Source organism: Dipodomys spectabilis, unplaced genomic scaffold (genome assembly GCF_019054845.1).
Source record: "Dipodomys spectabilis isolate Male_0828 unplaced genomic scaffold, ASM1905484v1 ptg000137l, whole genome shotgun sequence".
Taxonomy (NCBI): Eukaryota; Metazoa; Chordata; class Mammalia; order Rodentia; family Heteromyidae; genus Dipodomys; species Dipodomys spectabilis.
Window position 1 is genome coordinate 7,546,392 of NW_024870814.1, and position 23,213 is coordinate 7,569,604.

At 41.0% G+C, this 23,213-nt stretch overlaps 1 protein-coding gene across 5 annotated transcripts in view; it reads left to right on the forward strand.

Annotated features, from left to right (window-relative positions):
• Rmnd5a (required for meiotic nuclear division 5 homolog A) overlaps positions 1 to 21,217 on the forward strand; it is a 58,537-nt gene extending 37,320 nt beyond the window's left edge. The window contains exons 5-10 of one of the 5 annotated variants that reach the window (XM_042690374.1): positions 8,695 to 8,861; positions 9,695 to 9,860; positions 12,671 to 12,773; positions 15,267 to 15,421; positions 16,509 to 16,596; positions 17,169 to 21,217. In XM_042690374.1, coding sequence (XP_042546308.1) covers positions 8,695 to 8,861; positions 9,695 to 9,860; positions 12,671 to 12,773; positions 15,267 to 15,421; positions 16,509 to 16,572 — 655 coding nt within the window. In that variant the 3' untranslated portion in view covers positions 16,573 to 16,596; positions 17,169 to 21,217. Of the gene's footprint in view, positions 1 to 8,694; positions 8,862 to 9,694; positions 9,861 to 12,670; positions 12,774 to 15,266; positions 15,422 to 16,508; positions 16,597 to 16,866; positions 17,024 to 17,168 lie in introns of those variants that run through there. The other 4 variants (XM_042690376.1, XM_042690377.1, XM_042690378.1 and 1 more) reach the window with 4 other exon arrangements.
• The last annotated feature ends 1,996 nt before the right edge of the window (positions 21,218 to 23,213 follow it).

Here is a 23,213-nt window from a genome sequence, read left to right on the forward strand (position 1 = left end):
GATATGTCTGATCTTAGAGCTCGATTGTCACTGGAAACTGAAGGTGACAATGTTGAAGTTTTGGTTAGTTTTTTAGTTGTAGGTTCTTATAGGTGGGCAGTATTTCTCCTTTTCTGTTTTCTTTTTCTTATTTGTAGATTCTCATAGGTGGGCAGCATTCCTGCTTCAGAGCCTATTTTGTTTGTGGGCAGGAGTGGAATGCAGGTTCTGGGGATTGAATTTAGGGCCTTGAGGTTGCTAGACAGGCACTCTACCACTTGAGCCACACTGCCAACCCTTTTGCTTTTGTAGATAAAATGTTGCTCTTTTCCTAGGTTCTCCAGGACCACAAACCTTCTATTTGTATCTATTGCATAGCTGGCCACAATACCCAGCACTTTGATTGGTTGAAATGGCTTCTCATTAGCTTTTTTTGAGCTGGGGCTGGACTCATGACTATTCCCCCCATCTCAGTCTCCTGAATAACTACAGTTAGAGATAGGAGCCACTGCTTCTGGCTCAGGCATTTCTCTGTAGCCTCAGACCCATATAGGAAACATGACTGTCATGCAGGGAGTGGCCAGTGGGTCACTCAAGACTTGAATTCCCCACCCCCATTCCCTCATAAATTGGTCTTAATTCAGAAAAGGCAGAAGAGGATTGATTTTGTTGTTGTTGTTTTATGCTGCTTTTGTGCCAGTCCTGGGGCTTGAACTCCAGGCCAAGGCACTGTCCTTGAGCTTTTTTTCTCAGGGGTAGCACTTTTCCACTTCAAGCACAATTCCACTTTTGCTTTTTTGGAGGTTAATTGGAGATAAAAGAGTCTTCCAGACTTTCCTGTCCAGGCTAGCTTTGAACTGAGATACTCAGCCTCCTTAGTAGCGAGGGTTTTGGGCTTACATTACCAGCAACTAGCCAGCTGATCCATTTTTAACTCATCCTGTCTGTTTGATGGAGAATGTGTCTCCTTAGTAAAGAGAAGCTAACTAAAAATTCAAAATGATGCTCAGTGGACTGGGGAAGGGTGACACTGTCCAAAAAGAAATGTACTAATTGGGGCTGGGAAGGTAGCTAAGCGGTAGAGTGCATGCCTTGTAAGCATGAGGCCCTGGGTTCGATTCCTCAGCACCACATAAACAGAAAAAGTTGGAAGTGGTGTTGTGGCTCCAATGGTAGAGCACTAGCCTTGAGCTGAAGAGCTGAGGGACAGCGCCCAGACCCAGAGTTCAGGCCCCATGACCAGCGGAAAAAAAAAAAGAAATGTACTCATTACCTGATTTATGCAACTGTAACTCCTCTGTACATCACCTTTACAATAACAACTAAAAAATAAAAATTAAAAAAAATGCTCAGTGGAAAGGACTCTCAAAGACAACATAGTGGAATAGATATTAGAAAAAGAGGTATTGTGATTGCACCATTTTCTGTTGTCTGAATATCTGCTTACTAAGTTCTTGAGTTGGGTTAGAACTGAGCAAGCATAACTTATAACTAGAAAATTGGAAATAGGGCTAGCATGCATGAAGCCCTGGGTTGGATTCCTCAGTACCACATAAATAGAAAAAGCCAGAAGTGTCACTGTGCTCAAGTGGAAGAATGGTAGCCTTGAGTGGAAGAAGCTCATGGATAGTGCCCAAGCCATGAGTTCAAGCCCCAGGACTGGCAAAAAAAAACAAAACAATACAAACAAAATGATATAAATTGTCCCTGAGGTTAAGAGCACATATAGAGAGAAAGAGGAAAGACAGTGAAGTCTGAAGAAAAATGCTGCTCTGTATTCACTGAGCTAAAATCCCTTGCTTTTGTGGTAGAAAACTAGTTGTAAATAAAGTAATGTCTTTTTTTTCTTCTTCTTTTTTGTACGTTTTTAATAGTAAAAATGCTGTACAGAGGGGTTACAGTTACATGAGTAAGGTAATCAGTACATTTCCTATTGAGCAATGTTGCCCCCTGCTTTGTTTTTCCCCAGCCATCCCTTCTTTCCCCACCTTCCCAAACACACACACACACACACACACACACACACACACACACACACACACACACACACACACACACTTTCCCCACCTTCCCAAACACACACACACATCTTTAAAATCTTTTCAAAAATCATTAATTTATACAGCTGAGCTTTCCAGTATGGTGACCATTTGCCATATGTAGCTAGATCTCTGCTTTGCTGAGAACTTCATGTTTGTGTTAAATAAATGCAAATGTGTAACTTGTTTGCTTTTTTATAAAAGAGAAGCCAGGCACTGGTGGCTCATGCCTGTAATCCTAGCTACTCAGGAGGCTGAGATCTGAGGATCATGGTTCAAAGCCAGCTTGGGCAGGGAAGTCCATGAGACTCTTATCTCCAATAAACCACCAGAAAACTGGAAGTGGCACTGTGGCTCAAGTGGTCAAGTGCTCACCTTGAGCTGAAGAGCTGAAGGACAGTACCCAAGCCCAGAGTTCAAGCCCCATGACTGACAGAGAGAGAGAGAGAGAGAGACAGAGACAGAGAGGGAAAAGGAGAGGGGGAGGGAAGGAAGGAGGGAGAGAGAGAGACAGACAGAGACAGACAGACAGACAGAGGGAGAGGGAAGGAGGGAAGGATGGGAGGGAGGGTCTTACTATGGTCTTATGTAGCTTTGTAGCTCAAACAGGCTTTGAACTCATAACCTTCCTGCCTTAGCCTCTTGAGGGCTGGAAGTGGGGGGGAGGGGGAGGTATGTGTGGGGTGTGGCTTGAACTTTGGACCTGAGCTAGGTTTGAATTTAGGACCTGAGCTTTTTTCCTCCAGACTAGCACTCTACCACTTGAGCCACAGCTTCACTTCTGGCATTTTTGGTGACTAATTAGAGGTAAGAGTTTCATGGACTTTCATGCCCATTTTGGGTTTGAACTGTGATCCTCAGATCTCAGCCTCCTGAGTACCTGGGGTTTACAAACATAGGCCACCATGCCCACCTTTTTTGTGGTTTTTTAAAAAGCATATGAGATCAAAGACACACCACCCCTAAGAAGGGTAAAATGTTAGCAATTCCAGTAATGGACTCAGCCTATAACTCAGGCTTTGTTGTTTGAAACTGCCTTGGAAATGAAATATTAGCTATCCTTTTCTGTCACTAGAACAAAGTTAAGGTGTTCTTAACTTTTTTGGCTGAAGTTTGATTTTGCCGTTCTCTGAATTTTTAAAGCATTGACTGCATGTAACTAATAATGGCCCATCAAGTTCACCCACATTCCCTGAGTCCCAACTTTTTATCTCTAAGAGACTGAAGAACAAACAACATAAAACTCAGGAGACCCGAAACAGTCTCCCTAAATTGGAAGACTAGAAAAGGAAGGTACTTGTAAGTATTTAAAAGTGCCGTGAAAGGTTATAGTAGAATGAGCTGCAAACTTGGCAAGAGGCCTTTTTCTTCCTGTATTACCAGGAATAGACACACACCCAGATTGGCAAAATTGCAAGGAAAGAGAGAAACAGGCTAATGCTTTCATTGCTCTGGGTTAGTTCCTGGGGAAGAACAGCTAACTATGAAAGGCAAATCTGCTTTTCGTTACTTTTGGAAATTCTAAATATGGAGCTACCAGTATGCCAAGTCTTTTCAGGAGCCTAACAGAATAACTGCCAGTGTGGGTTGCCTCTGACTTAGTCACTTAAACTACTAGTATTGTTTTGAGATCTGTGTATGAAGAAACCCCAGAGGATCTCTTCAATAGGAAGATTCAGCGCAGTGGCAGATAATTCTGACATTAGTGACCTTAGTGTCATTCTTTGAGTGTTTTCTCAAATAGACAGTGGCTGTCAATCACATGAGTAACTGTAGGATGAAATTTAGAAGAAAAATACAAAGAATAATTCATAAGTTCGCTAAATTTTTAGTTAGCTTACTGGTTGGTTTAATGGTGGTGGTTTTGTTTTCACTGAAAATCACATTTTCTGCTGGAAATTATTAAGCAGGGTAGAGCGTCCATTTCGTAGTATCATATCATTTCTTTGTTGGTGTTTTTGTTGTTGTTCTTTGTGGGGGGCTTGAACTCAGGGCCTGGGCACTGTCCCTTAGCTTTTTTGCTCAGGCTAGCGCTCTACCACTGGAGCCATAGCTCCACTTCGTTTTTTTGGAAAACATGTCTGGAGATAAGACTTTCCTGCCCAGGCTGACTTTGAACCATGATCCTCAGATCTCAACTCCTGAGTAGCTAGAATTACAGATGTGAGCCACTGGCACCTGGCTCATCATGTTTGTTTGTTTTTTTAAGTTTCCTTCTGCACACATATCTTCCCGTACTTTGAAGGTAGTGAGTTGTTAGTGACAAATACAGTTTTATGTACTTCATGTTAAGGTTTGTTTATCAGATCTGTGTTCTATCCCTTATTTTACTGAGCAGTGAATTAATAAGATATCCCATATGATTTTCTAGCTAAGAAAATTTCAAGTTTCTGAAGGGATTAAACTAATAAAAGCATATATTATATTCCAAGGTGGTTTTTACTATAAATATGAACGTTCTGAATATTACATGGAAGGTTCCAACTGTTAGTTCAGTTCATCAATAAGTATATGCTGAGCATCTTGTAATTAAATCTCTATTTGTACCCATCTGTGTTTGAAACACCTTTTGAGGTGTCCTCATTTCACAGTAAAGAAACAGATTTTAGAGAGTTCAATAGCATTGTCTAAATTTATACCACAAGGTTAGGATTTAAGTCTTCACATACTTGACTCTAGCAGCCTGTACTTACCACTGTGTCCCATTCATAGTGTATATATGGGGGGGAGGGGTGCAAAGATTTATAAGCAGACCAGAGCCCTTCCTTTAGATACCAAACTATACTGTCAAATTGGGGAAGAGATATATATAAGAGCTTTATTAGATGAAGAACATTTAGAGTTCTGTCAATAGAGAGTTGTTAGAAAAGTTGTGCAAAGCATAATTGAGCCTGGGCCTTGAGTTTTTCAACCATGTTCTGTACTGCTCAATTTATATTAAATTGTACTTTTCCAGAACTTTGTACCTACATTGGGAAATAGTTATGACAGCTCCTGATCTCGTGGTAAAAACAAGTCTACCTGGATGAGCATCAGAACTGACCAGGATCCATTTTTACACTTCCCTCAGTATCTGGGATGATAGATGTGTGTGCCACCATCCCTGAATACTGATTGAGAAGAGAGTATGTAAACTTTTTGCCTTGGCTGGCCTTAAACAATGATCATCCAGATCTGTTTTCTTTTCTTTTTCTTTTTTGGTCTTGGGGCCTAAACTCAGCCTAGGCGCTGTCCCTCAGCTCTTCAGCTCAAGGCTAGCACTCTACCACTTGAGCCACAGCTCCACTTCCAGCTTTTTTTTCCTGCTTATGTAATGCTGAGGAATTGAACCCAGGGCTTCATGCATGCAAGGCAAGCACTCTACCACTGAGCCACTTCCCAACCCCTAGATCTGTTTTCTTTCTTCTTTTTTTTTTTTTTTGTCGGTCGTGGGGTTTGAACTCTGGGCCTGGGCGCTGTCCCTCAGCTCTTCAGCTCAAGGCGAGCGCTCTACCACTTGAGCTACAGTGCCACTTCCGGTTTTCTGGTGGTTTATTGGAGATAGGAGTCTCACGGTCTCTCCTGCCCGGGCTGGCTTTGAACCGCAATCCTCAGATCTCAGCCTCCTGAGTAGCTAGGATTACAGGCGTGAGCCACCAGCGCCCGGCTCCTAGATCTGTTTTCTAAGTAGACAGAATGATAGGCATGAGCCACTGTACCAGTTGACTTGCATTTATTCTTTCACCTTTATTTTTTTTATCTCTCCTCCATCTTATTCTCACTAGATTGGTTGATCCTTCCTTCCTTCCTTCCTTCCTTCTTTTCTCTTTCCTTCCTTCATCCTTCCTTCCTTTATTTCTCTGTCCCCCCTCCTCTCTTCTTTCCTCCCTTCCTCCCTCTCTCCTTCTTTCTCCCCCTCCCTCTCTCCCTCCTCTCTTCTCTCCTCCCTCCCTCTCTCCCTCTCCCTCTTCTTTTCTCTTCCCTTTCCTCCCCCCTCTCCCCTCTCCCCCCTCTCCCTCCTTCCTTCCTTCCCTTCCTCTTTCTCCCCTTTCCCTTTCTCTCTTCCTCTCTCCCTCCCTCTTTCTTCCCCTTCTCCCCCTTCTCTCCTTCCTTCCTTAAGGCACTCTATCACTTGAGCCACAGTGCCAGTTCTGGCTTTTTCTGCGTAGTTCATTGGAGATATGAGTGTCAGGGACTTTCCTGCCAGGGCTGGCTTCAAACCGTGATTCTCAGATCTCAGTCTTCTGAGTAGCTAGAACTATAGGCATGAGCCACCAGTGCTCAGCTATTTTTCTTTATTTTTTAATTTTTTGAGAAAGGGACTCAGTATGTAGTCTAGGCTGGCATATCCAGAAAATCTCTCAAATCCTGGCATTATAGATGTTCACTAACACATTTTTTTGCTATTTTAATTCTTTGACAATACCTCTGATTTATCCATCTAGCCAGCTACTGCTTTCCTAACCTGTTCTTCTCTGGCCCTTGGTTTTCCAAACACCTGCTTCTCTTTCAAAAAAAGAAAAAAGCAAGATGCTAGGAGAGAAAAAGGGAAGGTGTGACATGGTCCAAAAAGAAATGTACTCTTTACCTGACTTATATAACTGTAACCACTCTGTACATCGCCTTTATTTAACAATTAAAATTTTGGTTTAGAAAAAGAAAAAAGGAGGCCGGGGGAAAGGGATTGGAAAGGCAAAGAATAGGAAGTATAAGAATGAATAGAAAGGTGACATTGTCCAAAAATATATGTACTTATTACCTGACTTGTGTAATTATAACCCCTCTATACATCACCTTTATAATAATGAAATATTAAAATTTAAAAATGAGGAAAGAATAAAAAGGTAATGTCTTCTTTCTGATTTTTTTATGGTTGCTAGAATTTGAATTCAGGGCCTCATGCTTATTACTAGCAAGTGTGTCACCACTTGATCCATGCCACCTGTCTTTTTTGCTTAGGTTATTTTTCAGATAGGATTTTGCCTGGGCCTCAGTGGTTCATTCCCATGTAGCTGAAGGGTTTTCTTTTTCCTTTATATATCACACTCTTCCCTCCTTCATCTATTTTCTCTTTTGCTTAGTTACTTTATCTGTAGTTTAATGTTTTTGTCTGGGATCAGACTCAAGCCACAATCCTATTCCTTCCACATATCTGGGATCACAGGTATGCAACCCAAAAAATAAAATAGGAAGCAAAAGCAGATGGTTGGTGTTGGACATTAAAAAGAAAAATACTGGGCTGGGAAAGTGGCTCAGTGGTAGAATACTTGCTTTGCATGTATGAGGCCCTGGGTTCTATTCCTCAGTACCACATAAGCAAAAAGAAAAAAAAGCTGGAAAGTGGCACTGTGGCTCAAGTGGTAGAGTGCTAGCCTTGAGCTGAAGAGCTGAGGGACTCGCCCAGGCCCAGAGTTCAGGCCCTACAACCGGACCCCACCCTACCCCCAAAAAAATATTTACTTTATGTACCTTGTTGATGTCAGCAGTTTTTTTTTAAGTCAAACTTGATGTTGCAACTTGTCTGCATTTATACTCTTAAGGTCCATATTACTCACATTAAAAAAGAATCCCTTTGACTTTGAGGTTAGAGACTTGTTATGATTTGACTAAGATGTAGGCACATCACCAAATTGATGAGACTTATTTCATGCATGTCCAGCCCTTTGGGAGAAGGGGTTGATCCAGTAGGTGTTCAGCTGTGTGAATTCCCAATTCCAGAGAACTTGTTCACTGTGAATAACTTAAAGAATTTTGCTCCTGTAGTTTATGGAGTTACTCAGGTTTTACATTTAAACCTATTCCTGCTAGATTCTAGTGGTCTTTGGTGAACTGGGTGGGTGGGAATATCTAACTAAAGGGCAAATTGAAGAATATGATAGCAACATATCTAAATAGTTAAAAGCTTCCTTATCACTTTTGTAAAACTTGATTTGAGTAGCCTGGTCTATTTTATCATTCACTCAGTAGCATTGTTGTGGCCCCAGTTCAAGATGAATTATTCCAGCGGCTTGTGCAATTGAGGCCTAAGTCACTACGTTTAGTGATATAGGTGGTTAGTCACTGAATACTCCTTTGCCTTTATCTACAGCTTTTCTCATGGGAAAATATACTCTGTGTGTGTGTGTGTGTGTGTGTGTGTGTGTGTGTGTGTGTGTGTGTGTGTGTGTGTATGATTTTATCTTCCTGATAAACTGTGAGCACCTTGAGGAAATACCATTATTTGCCATTTTTAATCTCAAAGCAAGTAGCATGGTCTTTCAGCCAATGAAGTTTAAAAGTAAAACATTAAAGAAGAATCTTTGATCAGTCACGTATAGACCAGTTTAATAGGAAAAGAGGGGCCAATATAGGCAATCTAGCCACAAATCTCCTTTCCAACATACCTACTTCCAAGTGTGGCACTGTTCAAAGCCAGGTTGTACCACATGATTACATAACATTCTTATCTTGCCAACAAACCTTACTTGGATAAGTGATTGTCTTCTAACAATATTTTTTCTTCTTATTCTCTGTCCTGGCTTAAAGTCTCTTGAGGAGTTAGGCTTACTTTCTTTAGGAGTCTCAGCTGAGCTGTTGTTACCAAAGCCTTCCACAAGATGGCAGACCGAAACCCTTTCTAGTTACTCAGTTTCAGAGTTTTAAACACACCTTGAGTACCCTTGATTATTGTTAAAATATCCTTCTGCTTTTTCTTTAGGTGGGCAGTCTCAAACCGAGAAATGCTCATTGCCCAGAACAGCTCCTTGGAATTTAAGCTGCACCGACTGTATTTCATTAGCTTGTTAATGGGCGGAACCACAAATCAACGAGAAGCATTGCAGTATGCTAAGAATTTTCAGCCATTTGCCCTAAATCATCAAAAAGGTGGGTCTGGAGTCAGAAGGACTTTTTTGCCCTTCAGGTTTGTTTGGTTTTTTACTTTTAAGACGAGGTGTCACTACATAGCCTAGGCTCAACATGAATTCATGGCCCTCCTGCCCTACCTTCTCCCATGCTGGAATTACAGACACGTGCCATCATGACCAGCTTGAGTCCGTTTCTTACTTTGGGCCCTGTAGACACCACTGGACTATTGACAGTTTAACTACATCTATTGTATGTATATGCTGATAAACTAAAAAAATTGAGATTTCAACTTCCCAATAAAGCTCTGATAGGCTCTAAATCAACAGTGAGCATTAAAGACTTACATGAAAAGTCAGAGCCAGAAAGTGACACCGCATGATTAAGGATTGACAGAGCATAGTGTTTACTTTCTATTTGCCAGTTCCTGCTTCTCATTGAGCTGCTGTCCCTAAAAATGTCAGCATGGGAAGGCTGGCCGGTTAACCAGGTCTATGTGGTGGCCCCTCTTACATCATTGTTGCTTTGTACCGTACTGTGTGTCAGAACAGAAAATTGAAAGTGTAATTCCAATTCCTTTTTCTCTTTTTCACTCCATGTTGTCTTTTTTTCTTTCATGTTTTATTAGTGTGTATTGTATAGTATATGTTGTATGTAGTAAAGGGTTCATCATGATTCCCATGCTATGTCTTTAGGGCAAAGAGATTCTAAAACAGCTTAAGGACCAGACTTTTTATGTTTTTTTTAAAGTTAATTATTTTATTTTTTCTTGTATTTCTTTGCTGTTCTTTGCAAGTAAACTCTTTCGGGTATGATTATCAACACCTCCAAGTTGCTGATGCCTTTTCTTTTAGACATTCAGGTATTAATGGGAAGCCTAGTATACCTGAGGCAGGGAATTGAGAACTCACCGTATGTTCACCTGCTTGACTCGAACCAGTGGGCAGACATCTGTGACATCTTCACGCGGGATGCCTGTGCTCTCCTGGGGCTTTCTGTGGAATCCCCTCTCAGCGTCAGGTATGCACGTGGGCCCTGTGTTACTGAGATGCTGCTGCCGTGGTGACTCCTTTTAACTTGCTGCCTTGATAATGAAAGCCAATAGATTGCCTTTGTGAAGAAGAGTCCAGTTGATGCTTTAAGGGGTGCTGTAATTGGCAGTGATGCAGTTTTCAGGCAGCAGTTTCCACAGTGTGGTCTGTGCGTTTTAAGAAGTCCAGGAGCCCTTTTCACTGCTGACCTTTGCTCACATGGCGTAGAAACAAGAATGTGCTAAATGTCTGAGCCTGTACTAAGTTGAAGTAGTGAAAACAGGGCCTCTTGTATTCCTGGACACTCACTACAAGCTTACTAGTTGTACTTCAGTCTGCTCTTCATGACAGATTAAAGATTAAGAGTTGAGGGCTGGGAATGTGGCTTAGTGGTAGAGTGCTTGTCACTAGACAAGCATGAAGCCTCAGCACCACATAAACGGAAAAAGCCAGAAGTGGTGCTGCAGCTCAAGTGGCAGGGTGCTAGCCTTGAGCAAAAGAAGCTCAGGGACAGTTCCCTAAGTCTGGACATTGAGTAAATGTTGTTGTTTTTTTTTTAATTCTATGGATTAGAGCAGGAAATTTGTATAGAGCACTTTCATACCTTAGCATAATGATTGTCTTGGGAAAAAAAAAAACATGTGTATGTTATTTGAGTTATGAGCCAGTACGTTTCTCCCCTCCCCCCCCAAAGAATTAGTAACAAACTATAGTTATTTGTTGATGGTGGTAGAGTTTCTTAATGATACTTGGATTTGGATTCGCAGCCTCTTGCTTGTTAGACACACACTGTGCCTCTGAGCCACACTCCTGCCTTTTTTTATTCTGATTATTTTGAGATTGGGTCTCATTTTCCTCCTAGGCCTGCACCTGGGTAATGATTCTCCTATTTTATACTTCCCACAGCTAGGATTACAGCATATACCAAGTCTAGCTTCTTCAATTGAGATATAATCTCATGAATACTCCCCCGCCCCCCCCCCCCCCCCCAGGCTGACCTCATAATCTTTATCTCAACCTTCTGAGTATCTAGGAATGTCACATCTAGGAAAGCAACTGTCAGTCTCTTTTGCCACAGTGATAAAGTTAAATATTTTAGGCTAACATTCAAAAACTATACCACAGTGATAAAGTTAAATATTTTAGGCTAACATTCAAAAGCTATACCTTTGGTTGTCAGCTTGTCAGCTTCCTAGTACATAAAGTATTATTTTTAATAAGAATGGTGATGGCATTAATGAAGTTGATTTTTTAATATTACATGATGGAATGAAACATTTGGAGGGTCTTAATTAAATATGGTATTATAAAATCATGCATGGATAGAAGAATCATTCATAGTATAAGACAGACCATAGGACATAGCAGGGTACAAAAATTCAGTTTTGTTTGTTTTTTTAAAGCACCATGGGTTTAACTATGTGTGTGGAACATAGACGTGAATAAGGTAGTCTGCATTTTTCAGGGCCACCACACTAATGAAAGACAATCAGCTGTAATTGAGATAAGCCCTCATAGCAAGTGAAAGTGGCAGGATGGGCAGATAGGAAAGGTGGAGGCTGAGGCTGATGTAGCTGCAAGAAAAGCCTCTGTCTATCCAGAGTAGCTCTGGAGCTATGGGTTTCCCCAATTGGGCAACAGACTACATTTGTGTGGAGAGTTGCTGGAAGTGACCCTAGTCATGTGGCTCTCTTTAGGGCTAAACAGGACTCAGCTGATTCCAAATTCAAGCAGTAGGCCTTCTGCCCAGGCAGGGAGCAATCCAGATCTTGGAGGAACTGTACAAGAGCAAATTTTACAGGCCAAGACTGTCAAATAAGCCAGCATCAGCCTGCAGGCTACACTTTGGATGCCACTGGTCTACTCCATAAATGCCTTGAAGCATGCTGTATAGGAGAAAGAAACTAAGCACATTGGTTCAGGACAACCAGCATAATAGCTTTCAGATATCCTTTATACTGTCATTGAGGATGCAAATATTTCTTCTTACAGTTTGGATTTCAAATATTACTGAATGGCTTACACTTACGTATATGTGTGTGTATATATGTGTATGTATGTATGTTTACGTATGCATTATAGTATGCCAATACATCATCTGTGAAGGGAGAGATCAGGACAGGGTATATGTTTTATGTGTTGTTGAGTGATCAACTCAGAGAACATTTGAATGTTGAAACACCATTTTTGGTGTTTTAATTTGTATTTTTGCTTCAGACATCATTTGAATTGACAAGTTTCATACTTTTACCTTTTAGTGATAGATCCTCATCTCAATGCTGATGCCAAAAGCTGCTGCTGTTTGTAATGGATAGAACTGGTTATATTTACAGTTATTGGGGAATTAATTCTCTCTATCAGAAAATGACCATTTTAGCTAGGTGCTGGTGGCTCACACCTGTAATCTTAGCTATTCAGGAGGCTGCAATCTGAGGATTGTGGTTTGAAGCCAGCCCAGGCAAAAAGTCCCCATGAGACTCTTACCTCCAATTAACCACTCAAAAACTGGAAGTGATGCTGTGGCTGAAGTTGGTATAGCACAAAGAGCTTCAGGGACAGCACCCAGGCTGACCAAGAAAAAGAAAATGACCATTTTAGGATTTTAATTTTTTAACAATTTGCCCTTTGTCTTTTAAACATCATTTTTCCCATATTGGTTAGATTTAATGTTAGGTCACGTTTTTAAATAGGGGCCATGTTTCAGTAATTATGGGAAATACACCTATTCACGGGTGTGGGGGGAGGAGAGACCCGGTCAGGACCTGCAAACACAGTCTAACGCTTTCTCTTCTCTCCCAGTTTTTCAGCAGGTTGTGTGGCACTGCCAGCTTTAATTAACATCAAAGCTGTGATTGAACAGAGGCAGTGCACTGGAGTTTGGAACCAGAAAGATGAATTACCTGTAAGTTCCTCTGATTTGTCTTTTCTGTTATATGTGTCTTGGGTGTTTCAGGAATTTAAAATGTAGCTAGCTGCGTGCCGGTGGCTCACGCCTATAATCCTAGCTACTCAGGAGGCTGAGATCTGAGGATCGTGGTTCAAAGCCAGCATGGGCAGGAAAGTCCGTGAGACTCTTTTTTTTCTCCAATTAACCACCAGAAAATTGGAAATGGCACTGTGGCTCAAGTGGTAGAGCGCTTACCTTGATCTAAAGCGCTCAGGACAATGCCCAGGCCCAGAGTTTAAGCCCCAGGACCACCACCACCACCACCAACAAAGAAGAATTTGTCCATCCTGCCTTTTAACCAGGAAACAGGGTTATAGCCATTGAACAGGAGTTTCATTATATATACATAGACATGATTTTTGTTTTTTTTGGGGGGGGGGGGGCCTCCGGTCATGGGGCCTGAACTCTGGGCTTGGGCGCTGTCCCTCAGCTCTTCAGCTCAAGGCTAGAGCTCTACCATTTGAGCCATAGCACCACTTCCGGCTTTTTTCTTTTTGCTTATGTGGTGCTGAGGAATGGAACCCAGGGCCTCATGCATGCAAGGCAAGTGCTCTACCACTGAGCCACCTTCCCAGTCCTCATAGACATGATTTTTAACAATAAGACTGAGAGTGTAGCTCAGTGATAAAGTGCTTTGCCTAGCATGTGTGAGGTTTTGGGTTCAATCCTCGCACCACTAAAATAAGAAAAATAGGAGGAATCAATTTTGGAGACATTTGAGGAGTGGTCTCAAAATTTTGTAGTGAAGTTTACTTTTGTTTATCTCTAAAAAGAGGACCACCCTTCTCTGTGGGGCAAACAAACCTTGAGCTGACAAGGACCTTGTGGCTGCTGTGGTGCCGTTATGATGTACAGTGCAAAGGTGTTTGTATGTATTTCCCTCTGCCAGTAGGCACTAAAACCTTAACTTGGAATTGTCATTCTTGTCACAGCAGTGCCAACAGATTCTCTAACACTCAAAACTGCATTTGGCTCTTTGTTACATTTCTGCCCCCCCTGTGCACAGGTTTATCTGGAGTTACCTTGTTCTTCCAGCTGGTAAGCCTATCAGTTGGTTGCCCCAGCTTCTTCTTAAAGATCTTGTGCTTAAAGGCACAGGTGTCAGCTCAAGTTCTGCTTGTGGTCAGGACACAAGCAACACCCTGTTTTCATTGTTGCTAATTTGAGCAAGTGAAAAGAACTTGAGCCTTCAGTCACTTCCTGAGACAAGTAAGTCCCTGGCATCTGGCAGTCCCCCACTTAAGCTTTAAGCATCTATTGACACTTATATACTAGGACAGAGCAGATTGAAACCTGAATCAACTGAAGTCTTATGGGTAGGGAGCAGGGAAGGTTGTAAAGCAACTAGAAGTTGGGATCAGGCCAGCCTTTGTTTGCACTGTTATACTTTGTCAGTTTTCTTGAAAGAGCATTAGTAATAGACTTTGATGCTGATAGCTGTTGTTGATTTAGAATAAAGGAAAACTGATGTTTGTGAGGGCTCTGTTATCTTCCACATAGTCTGCTAGATGATCTTTAATATGACTTGTTTCATTTGTGGCAAAAAGAAACAATTGACCCTCTGTACAGTATTTTCACAATAAAAAAATAAAAGAAACTATTGATACAAGTGCCATAGGCTTTGATGCCACAGATCGCCCCAGGCCTGTTGAAACTTGGCTTATAATGTCCTGTTTCAGGTGGTTTCCCTGGAGCATTACACAAAACATGAGAAACTCAGATCTGAATCTGACTTTGAAGGATTTACTGAGCGGAATTTTATCACCTGGCTATGTGTGCTGCCATTTTATCACCTAATTATCAGTGAGGATGCCTGGTAGCTTTGCTTCTAGATGTAGGATGAATTTTTGAGACGGTTTAGGCTGGAATGTGACTTGATGGTAGAGTGCTTACCTAACATGCATCAGTCAGTGGGAGTGACCCTTTACAAAGGGCAGAAGCGCTTATGTTTTAGAGCATTTCCTTGACTTTGATCTGACTCTCACACATTGGAATTCGGAATTTCTTTTATTTTTTTCTTTTATTTTTTTGGTCGGTTGTGGAGCTTGTACTCTGGGCTTGGGCACTGTCCCTGTGCTCTTCAGCTCAAGGCAAGCACTCTACCGCTTGAGCCACAGCGCCACTTCGGGTTTTCTAGTGGTTTATTGGAGATAAGAGTCTCACAGGCAGGATTCCTGCCCGGGCTGGCTGTGAACCATAATCCTCAGATCTCAGTCTCCTGAGTAGCTAGGATTACAGGTGTGAGCCACCGGTGCTCTGCTAGAATTTGGAATCTTGTTGATGACTGGTTTAACTCAACTTGGTGTTCTAAGACTCACCATCTTTGAGAAGAGTGCTTTGGATAATTCCATTCAGATACCTAGATCTGATCAACTTTCCTGTCACAGTGCATGTTAATCTCTGGTTGATTTTTGGAATATAACTAGCCTTTTTATTTTTTTTGAACAGATTGAAGTGGATCTTGGCAAAAAGTGCTGGTATCACTCTATATTTGCCTGTCCCATTCTTCGTCAGCAAACAACAGATAACAATCCACCCATGAAATTGGTTTGTGGTCATATTATATCAAGAGATGCCCTGAATAAAATGTTCAATGGTAGCAAGTAAGTGTCTGACTTCTTAAGATATTGGTAAATATATCTTTTGGAATTTGGTGGGAACATCAGGTAATGAAGAAAATCAAATGTAGCTAGATTTAGAAATAGGTTTCTTAAGTATATATTGACGAAAGTTGGGGGTATCTAATTGTTAAATTGTTAGCCCATTTAATCTGTTATTTGTTTGATTAGATTTGAAAGAACAATCAATGGCTTTGGGAACTGCTGTTTTCTGGTACTCTGTTATCTGGGCCTACTTTGCTTTCTTTATTTACTGATTTCTCTTAGAGATCTTTTTTTTTTTTGGTGGGGGGGGTCCGGTTGTGGGGCCTGAACTCTGGGCCTGGGCGCTGTCCCTCAGCTCTTCAGCTCAAGGCTAGCGCTCTACCACTTGAGCCACAGCGCCACTTCCGGCTTTTTTTCTTTTTGCTTATGTGGTGCTGAGGAATCGAACCCAAGGCCTCATGCATGCAAGGCAATCGCTCTACCACTGAGCCACATTCCCAGCCCGAGATCTTACTGCTGAAAGAGCCCTGTTCTGTTTCTCTTCAAGCTACAGAGTATTCTTCCAGGTAGAAACAGGATTATTTAGTCAGTTTCCTATTTAAGTTGATAACTATCAGTAGTGCTAAAGTGAGTTACCTTATCTATATATGATGTATAAATTCCTACCAGTACAATTGCAAATCCAAGGGATATATGTTTGTGATTCTTTTAAGCTCAACTTAAAAAAAAGTCCCAGAAACCATTTCTAGCTCAGACAGCTAGAAAATTTTTCACTTAATTTCCACTCCATAATGATAAGTTGCTATTTTCCCCTCCTAGACCCTGCAGCTGCCCTGGCAGTGCAGAGCAATTGCGATTAGAAGCCATCTAGGTAGGTTGTTGGTCGTAGCTTAGACTTGCTGGTTTCCTATGGCACTATAGGGGAGACTGTAGTAAATCCTTCAGACAAAATTCAGACACATATACTGTTGGTGTGTGCATACACTGGTATATGTTTAATTGTTAATAATACTCTGCAACCCAATGAAAATGGAATGCTGGGTACTGACCCATTTCCTTGACTCTGTCTTTTTTGTCTTGTCTCTAGGTTAAAATGTCCATATTGTCCAATGGAACAAAGTCCAGGAGATGCCAAACAGATATTTTTCTGAAGAAATGAATTTGGTTTGCAATTTGTAAGTGAAACTGAATTGTTGGGTGCATTTGAGAAGAGAACGTTCCATTGATTGCAGCTAACCAAGGACTCCCATGTTTATATAAGCTAATGCTCCAGAAACTTTGCCAGCATGCTAGTGTACACACTGATGGGAGTGCTCCAAACGAGTGCTACCATAGGGCTTTATTATCTGCTTGGTCTTCATTTTTGATCAAGTAAATACACCAGCAGTTGTCATTCAATGCAGGTTTTTGTACTTAATTATAAGGTGATTTTTTTACTTCTTAGGAGCAGAAACAGGAATTGACCTCCCCGCCATGTGTTGAATATTCCTTCTGCTTTTACTTTTCTCCTTTTTTAATAATTGTAAGCCTGAGAGTGTTTGTGACAAAGCTTTCTTTCTTGATATGTGTGTGTGTGTATATATATGTGTGTGTGTGTGCATATATACACACACATATATATATATACACATTTGTTTATACACACATGTGATATAATTAAATGAAAATTCTTCAGAGAAAGTTTGACAAGTTGAATTGTGGTTCGAAAACTAATTTTCATTTTTTTTTGTTTTTGTTTTTGCTTAAGGAAGAAAGCTGTGATAGATTCCAAATTTGCTTTTTGATGTTTTCCTCTGCTCCAGCACTTGCCTCAAAATCAGCACACCTGCATTTGAGCTCTGCTTGTAGCCCCAGTGGGCTGCCTGTTTAAAATCCCATCATGAATTTAGCAGGCTGGTGTGACAAGTCTTCCACTAGAACAGAGTGGAAGAAGTATTGTGGGTTTTTTTTTTCCCTTTTATTGCCAAGAGGTGCTTGTTTTTAAAGTGTGTTCAATAAATGAAATTCTGAAGTTAGAAGTGTTCTTAAGTTAATATATATGCTCTCTTGGTCTTGGTAGCCTCTCCTTTGAAATCTGTCTTCAGGACTTGGCTATGTGTTGCATCTGTATATCACTACAGACACAGTGTTGTGCATGTATGTGTGTAGATACTGTGCACCAGCATCAAACATTGTGCATCTGGAAGGGAAGTAGCATGTTCCAGTCCTACAATGCGGTTACCAGACCCATCACTTTTAAGTCCTTCAAGTTAGATGCTAACAATTTTTCTGTAGTGCAGAATATGTTCACTGCTGTTTTTGTGTTTGATTTGTGTACTGGTCAATGACTCTTCTGCAAAGTGTATCATCTCATTGACTGTGAAGCTGTATATTATTCAAATGGCTACAGATAACGATCTTTTCTCTTGTGAGGTATCTTCATTTAATGCACTGTCCAGAAAGAGCCATGTGTAAGAATCTTTTTCTGTATGAGAAACTACATGGAAAAGACTTCTGCGGACATAATTCTGACTTAAACTCATGAAGTTATTTCATCATGAGAAGATTGTTATATGGAAATCACCAAATACTTTCCAGCTTTTTTTTTCCATCTGACATGGAACTGAACCATGAACATAGGAATACTCTGATGAATGAAAAAAATCAAAAAGCAAGGAGACTTTGACATTTTAAACTACAAGTGGACTTAGATCAAGGGAAGGGGGAAAATGACAGATTTGGTGCTAAGCTCATGGGAAATTGGCAGCATTCACAGTAGCACATCAGCCTGGCTGGTTTATTCTGAATTATTCGCCTGGGAGAGCTGGGATTTGCTTGTGGAAAAAAAGAGACTGCAGAAACCCTGCATGTCACCCCTGTGTTATCTTATGGTTCCTGCTGATTCCAGTGTGCTGTGAAGCTAGCTAGGAATCACAGTCGGTGCCCCTTCGAGTACTTGCTTTGTCCAAACTCATTCTGACCCACAGTGATGTTTGTGTCACTGTTGGGACTTCATATAAAAAAGTCCCCCTCTACTAAAGAAGTGAAGGAAGGTCTCAGACCAAGTTGTTGGAGTATAGGAAAAAAGTTGAGCGTTCCAGGCAGTACTCAGTCTAGGGTGTAGGCACGATTTTATATATATATATAGTCTTTCCTTTGAATTAAATTATTGAGTGTCAGTTTTTTAAAACTTTTTCTCCCCAGGCCAAATTTAGCTTTATACATAGTTTATTATCTCCTTTCCACCTCAAACATCTACATGACGTCATTGAAGTTTCATACAAGGTTTGAGCAAAACAGATAAGCTATAGAGCTGGTAGTCAATTTTTTTTTTTTGTAGCAAACCCTTTTGCACAGTTGGCTAAAGCCACTTTTAAGGACAAAGCCTCTGTTTTATCCCTCTCCTGATGTTAGGAATCTTATCAACAGTTTCCTAGGCAGCTCATGAAACTTTAAGGATGACATGCTTTATTTAACAAGCATTTGACTTTACAGCTTTTTTTGGTCCTGTAGTCTCACTGGGCAGGAAAAGGGCCAAAAGATATTGACACTCTTGGTCAGACAATTTATCATTATGTCTGTGATCTTCTTTAAGTGCATGGACTTAAAATCTATAGGAGACTAAATGTACAGGAGGAGTGGATTTGAAGAGGCTAGACCTTAACCAAAGATGCCAGAGTACAACATTACGTCCTTTCTATTCTAGAAAACACCTTCACAGTGGTGTTAGGACCATATCATCATTGATGCTGCATGCACAGTGGCATGTAGGGTAATGCTATTGGTTTCTTCCTGTCTCTCCCAGCAAGAGGCAATGACAAAGCCAAGTTAGACTAACTTAACGTACATTGGAAACTTTCAGAATGGTGTCTTAAGCTCCTTTAAGAGCCATTTCCATTACCATTTGTGAACAAAGGCCATGGGATTATATTAAACCAATAAATCTTTTATTAGCAAATCTCTAGATCTCAACTTGGCCAACACATCTGTATTTTCTAGCACTCTTCATAGTGGCTAAGGTTGCTTTTTTTTATCTATTTTTTTCCTCCTTTGCATTGTCATTGCAAATGATGTTTCTGTTTTACTGATGATTATATGATACTTCTAATACATAAATGAACGGGTATTGGTGCCTCTTTATTTTAAAGAATTTGAAGAGCCACCTCATTTATAGGGTGTGTGTTTTGTGAGTGTGTGAGCATTTAATTGAAAATAAAGTTACGAATTACATCTTTGTTTCAATTTTTCTGTAGCAGCTAAAGTGCACGGAGACACTAAAACCCACACCAAATCACGTGGGGATGAGGATCCTTTTTTTCTTTTCTTCTGTCCAGGTGGTCCCACAGGTTATGCAGTTCATATTCAGTATTCTCCATGTTCTAAGTAACTTCCACCTCAATGGTGTCAGTCTTTGAGAAAAGCTAAGAACTCTTGGTTTAGCCATACAAGAGGAGCTACTGGTAGACTAATATTTACCCTCTGGCTTTCCAGCACAACCTTTGATAAAGTTGACTGACAGCCAGGCTGATCAGTCTGTTTAGTCATCAGACTCGGGTTATCTTCAGGGAAGGTACGGAGGCATGGTTTGGTTCATTTTATCACTCAGATGTAGAAAGTGAAGACAAACCAAATAGCTTTCATCACTTTACGTACATGATCTGTGGTAACACTAGAGTGCACTCAAGTACATAGTAAGGAACACTTAAAAGGCTTGTTATTTCATAAGCCTGTGGTAGGTTTTATGTGGTTCAGCAGTGTTTACCATAAACAGGTACAGGCTTCATGAACTTTTTATATTAAATTATAATTGACCATATACCAAAAATAGAATGACATGTATTTTAATAGCAGACGAAGCAGTTAGTTTGAGGGTGAATTTTCCACTGTTAATTTTACTTTAAAAAATAGCAAGAGAAACAAAAATTTTTGTTTTTTAAGACTACAGTTTTAAACTGTAGTGAGCACATGCTTCATTTACTTCCAAAGAGGTGAAAGCAGCTGGAATTGGCTTGCAGCACATGCTTTGTTTCTTGGTGTGAATGAGGCTGTGCACATGTTTTAGCGGTCACTTAACCTCCTCTAGCCAGGCAAATCTGGGGTTCACTAGGATTTAGTGCCTGATCTTTTCTTTGGGGAAAGGGTGAGAGTGAATGTATGAGGGAGGGAGGGAAGCAGGAAAAGGAAATGGAAGCGTGAATGAGTGTGCATGTGTTTAGGAATTCACCCTCACCCCACGTGTGTCTAGCAGAGACAGGTGACTAATGTGTTCGCTCATGACTGCAGTATGCATGTATTTTTTTTTTCCTCCGTGTTTTCTAGACCTACACTAAAAGGATTCATCAAATCATCTTGTTCAGATGGCTCAGGATTGTATGTCTTTTGCTTACCCTGTGCTCTTGGGTCCTATAATATTTCTATAATTATGTAATAAGAATAGTGTTGCACTGTATTCTATCGTATAGAGCTATATGTATGGAAAATTTTGATCAGTTTTTTTAAGAGATGTATCCTGTTCGCAAAGGCACAATAAAGTTGCATCTTCTAGACTATAGGCAATAAAGTTAACAATAAACCTTATTTAACACAAACCATGCTCATCTTCTCTGCTCATTTGATTTTGGAAAAGAAAGTCTATTATATTCCAGTAGTTTCAGGGATTTCATTTAACTTTAAAAATTCTGATATATTTAATTTATAAATTTCGGACTGATATAATAGAATTTTGGAAAACTAAGAAATGCTTTGTTAATGTGTGTATTCCTATGTAAAACACATGGCTCCTGTGTATATTTTTTAAAAATTAAAGAAATGCACATCTAAAAAGTGTCTTGTGGAACCAATTTGTATAAATGTGCTAGGTTACAGAGGTATGAAGGAGGGAATGTGAAGGCACCAATTGTGAAAAGAAAAAGTCACTGTTTGCATTTGCTGGGGTCTTTGTGCATGGCAAGAATTTAAGAAAATCTTGAGATGGAGGTATGGTAGAGTACTTACCTAGTGTGAGACCCTGAGTTCAAACTCCAGTACTACAAAAAGAAAATTGGTGTCACCATCTCCTCCTGTTCTGTGCTACTCGTGATGTGAGAAGTAGGTGATCGGGTACTCTTGGAGTTTTAAATGAAGAGATAACGTCTGTTTCTGGATCCCATCCTCCTGCCCATCCCATGCTCTGTCCAGAATGGTAATGATTCTGTGCCTGGCACAACAGCTCAAAACAGCTTACACTTCAATTGCTGGGGAAAGAGGCATTCACCTCAACTTTGCCAGGAGGAACAGAGACTGAATAATCTTATCTTCAGTGAGGAGATAAGGTGGTAGAAACAGAGTTTATTTGTGTTCCTTTTATGAGAGCAGGTAAAACAGCTACTGAAGAAAACCATGCCCCCCAGTCAACTTGGATGCCAAGCAGTTATAGCAAAACACAATCACAGTTCCTTAATAAATCTCTCTCCTGTTATTGAACAGAAATCTAAACCTGGGCTGGGAAGGTGGCCCAGTGGTAGAGCGCTTGCCTTGCATGCCTGAGGCCCTGGGTTCGATTCCTCAGCACCACATAAGCAAAAAGAAAAAAGCCGGAAATGGCGCTGTGGCTCAAGTGGTAGAGCGCTAGCCTTGAGCTGAAGAGCTGAGGGACAGTGTCTAAGCCCAGAGTTCAGGCCCCACAACTACACCCCCCCCCAAAAAAATCTAAACCTTCCAGCTTAGCTAGTTCAAGTTGGCTTAAACATTTTGGGTGGTCACTTTGCTATGCAATACATTATTACCTTCCCACTAGCTTTGCTGTAGACAACACATCTGCCCTGGAGGGGTATTTCATAATAGGCACCTGCAGGCCATTTCTTCTGGAAACACTGGCTGGCTTTTCACTTGGACTTGCAGACACTAGATAACTAGAATGAGATGAGAAACCTTGAAATCTCTGTCTTCACATCTTGTCTGCCTCCTTTGCTTCTTTAATCTTCGGGTTGGTTTTCACTCACTTCTGCCCATAGGCATGTTGATCATCAGAGAAATGTCTAAAAATATTGTACTACAGGGTTAACTTGAGCTAGACTTGGATAGTCTTCCCCCTTCTTCTCCTATAGAGGCTAACAACCTATCTGCCACTGTACCAGAAAAGACCGTGAAAAAACGTATCAATTCCTGGGATATCACTGCCCATTTCGAGAATGATGTGAATATTTCTCCCCTTCTTGGCTTACCTTTGATCTGCAGCCTAGAGAAGCTGATGGGTGAACAAAGCTCATCTATTACTTGACTACTGAATAAAAGCCTTTCTCCACAGCACTCATCTCTCAGCCATGGGTTTTTTGGTGGAATGAGCTGGGCCTAAGGCTGTAATATCTGAGACTGTAGATTATTTCCTGCCTAGTGGAAGCTATGTGGATCTCTTCCTAGTCACATTTGGAGCTAGTGGCCCAGGTAGTACCGAAGAGGCTGGCTAACATCTCTTTGCCTACATAGTGAAAAAGATATGAAGGGGTGTCCGGGGGTGCTGACATCCATGGTTATATATTGAAAGCACTAGTGCCCAAAACCACACACACCAAGTCACATACAGCAAAGTTTATTGTCAGGAAGCTGATAGGCTAACTCTCCTGGGATAGAGTATAGCAGCCTCTCCTTACTCAGTGGATGTATTTATATAGTGCCAGGGAAATGGAAAGTGGCAAGTCTTGTAGCCAGATGTTAGAAATGGCATGTGGCTGGGGCAGAACCTCCTGACTGCAGCAGCAGCATTTTGGGGCTAGAGGTAGTGTAGTTTAGCTGAGGGTGGGCAATTCTGGCCTGGCCTGGTCACCTGATTTGGGGG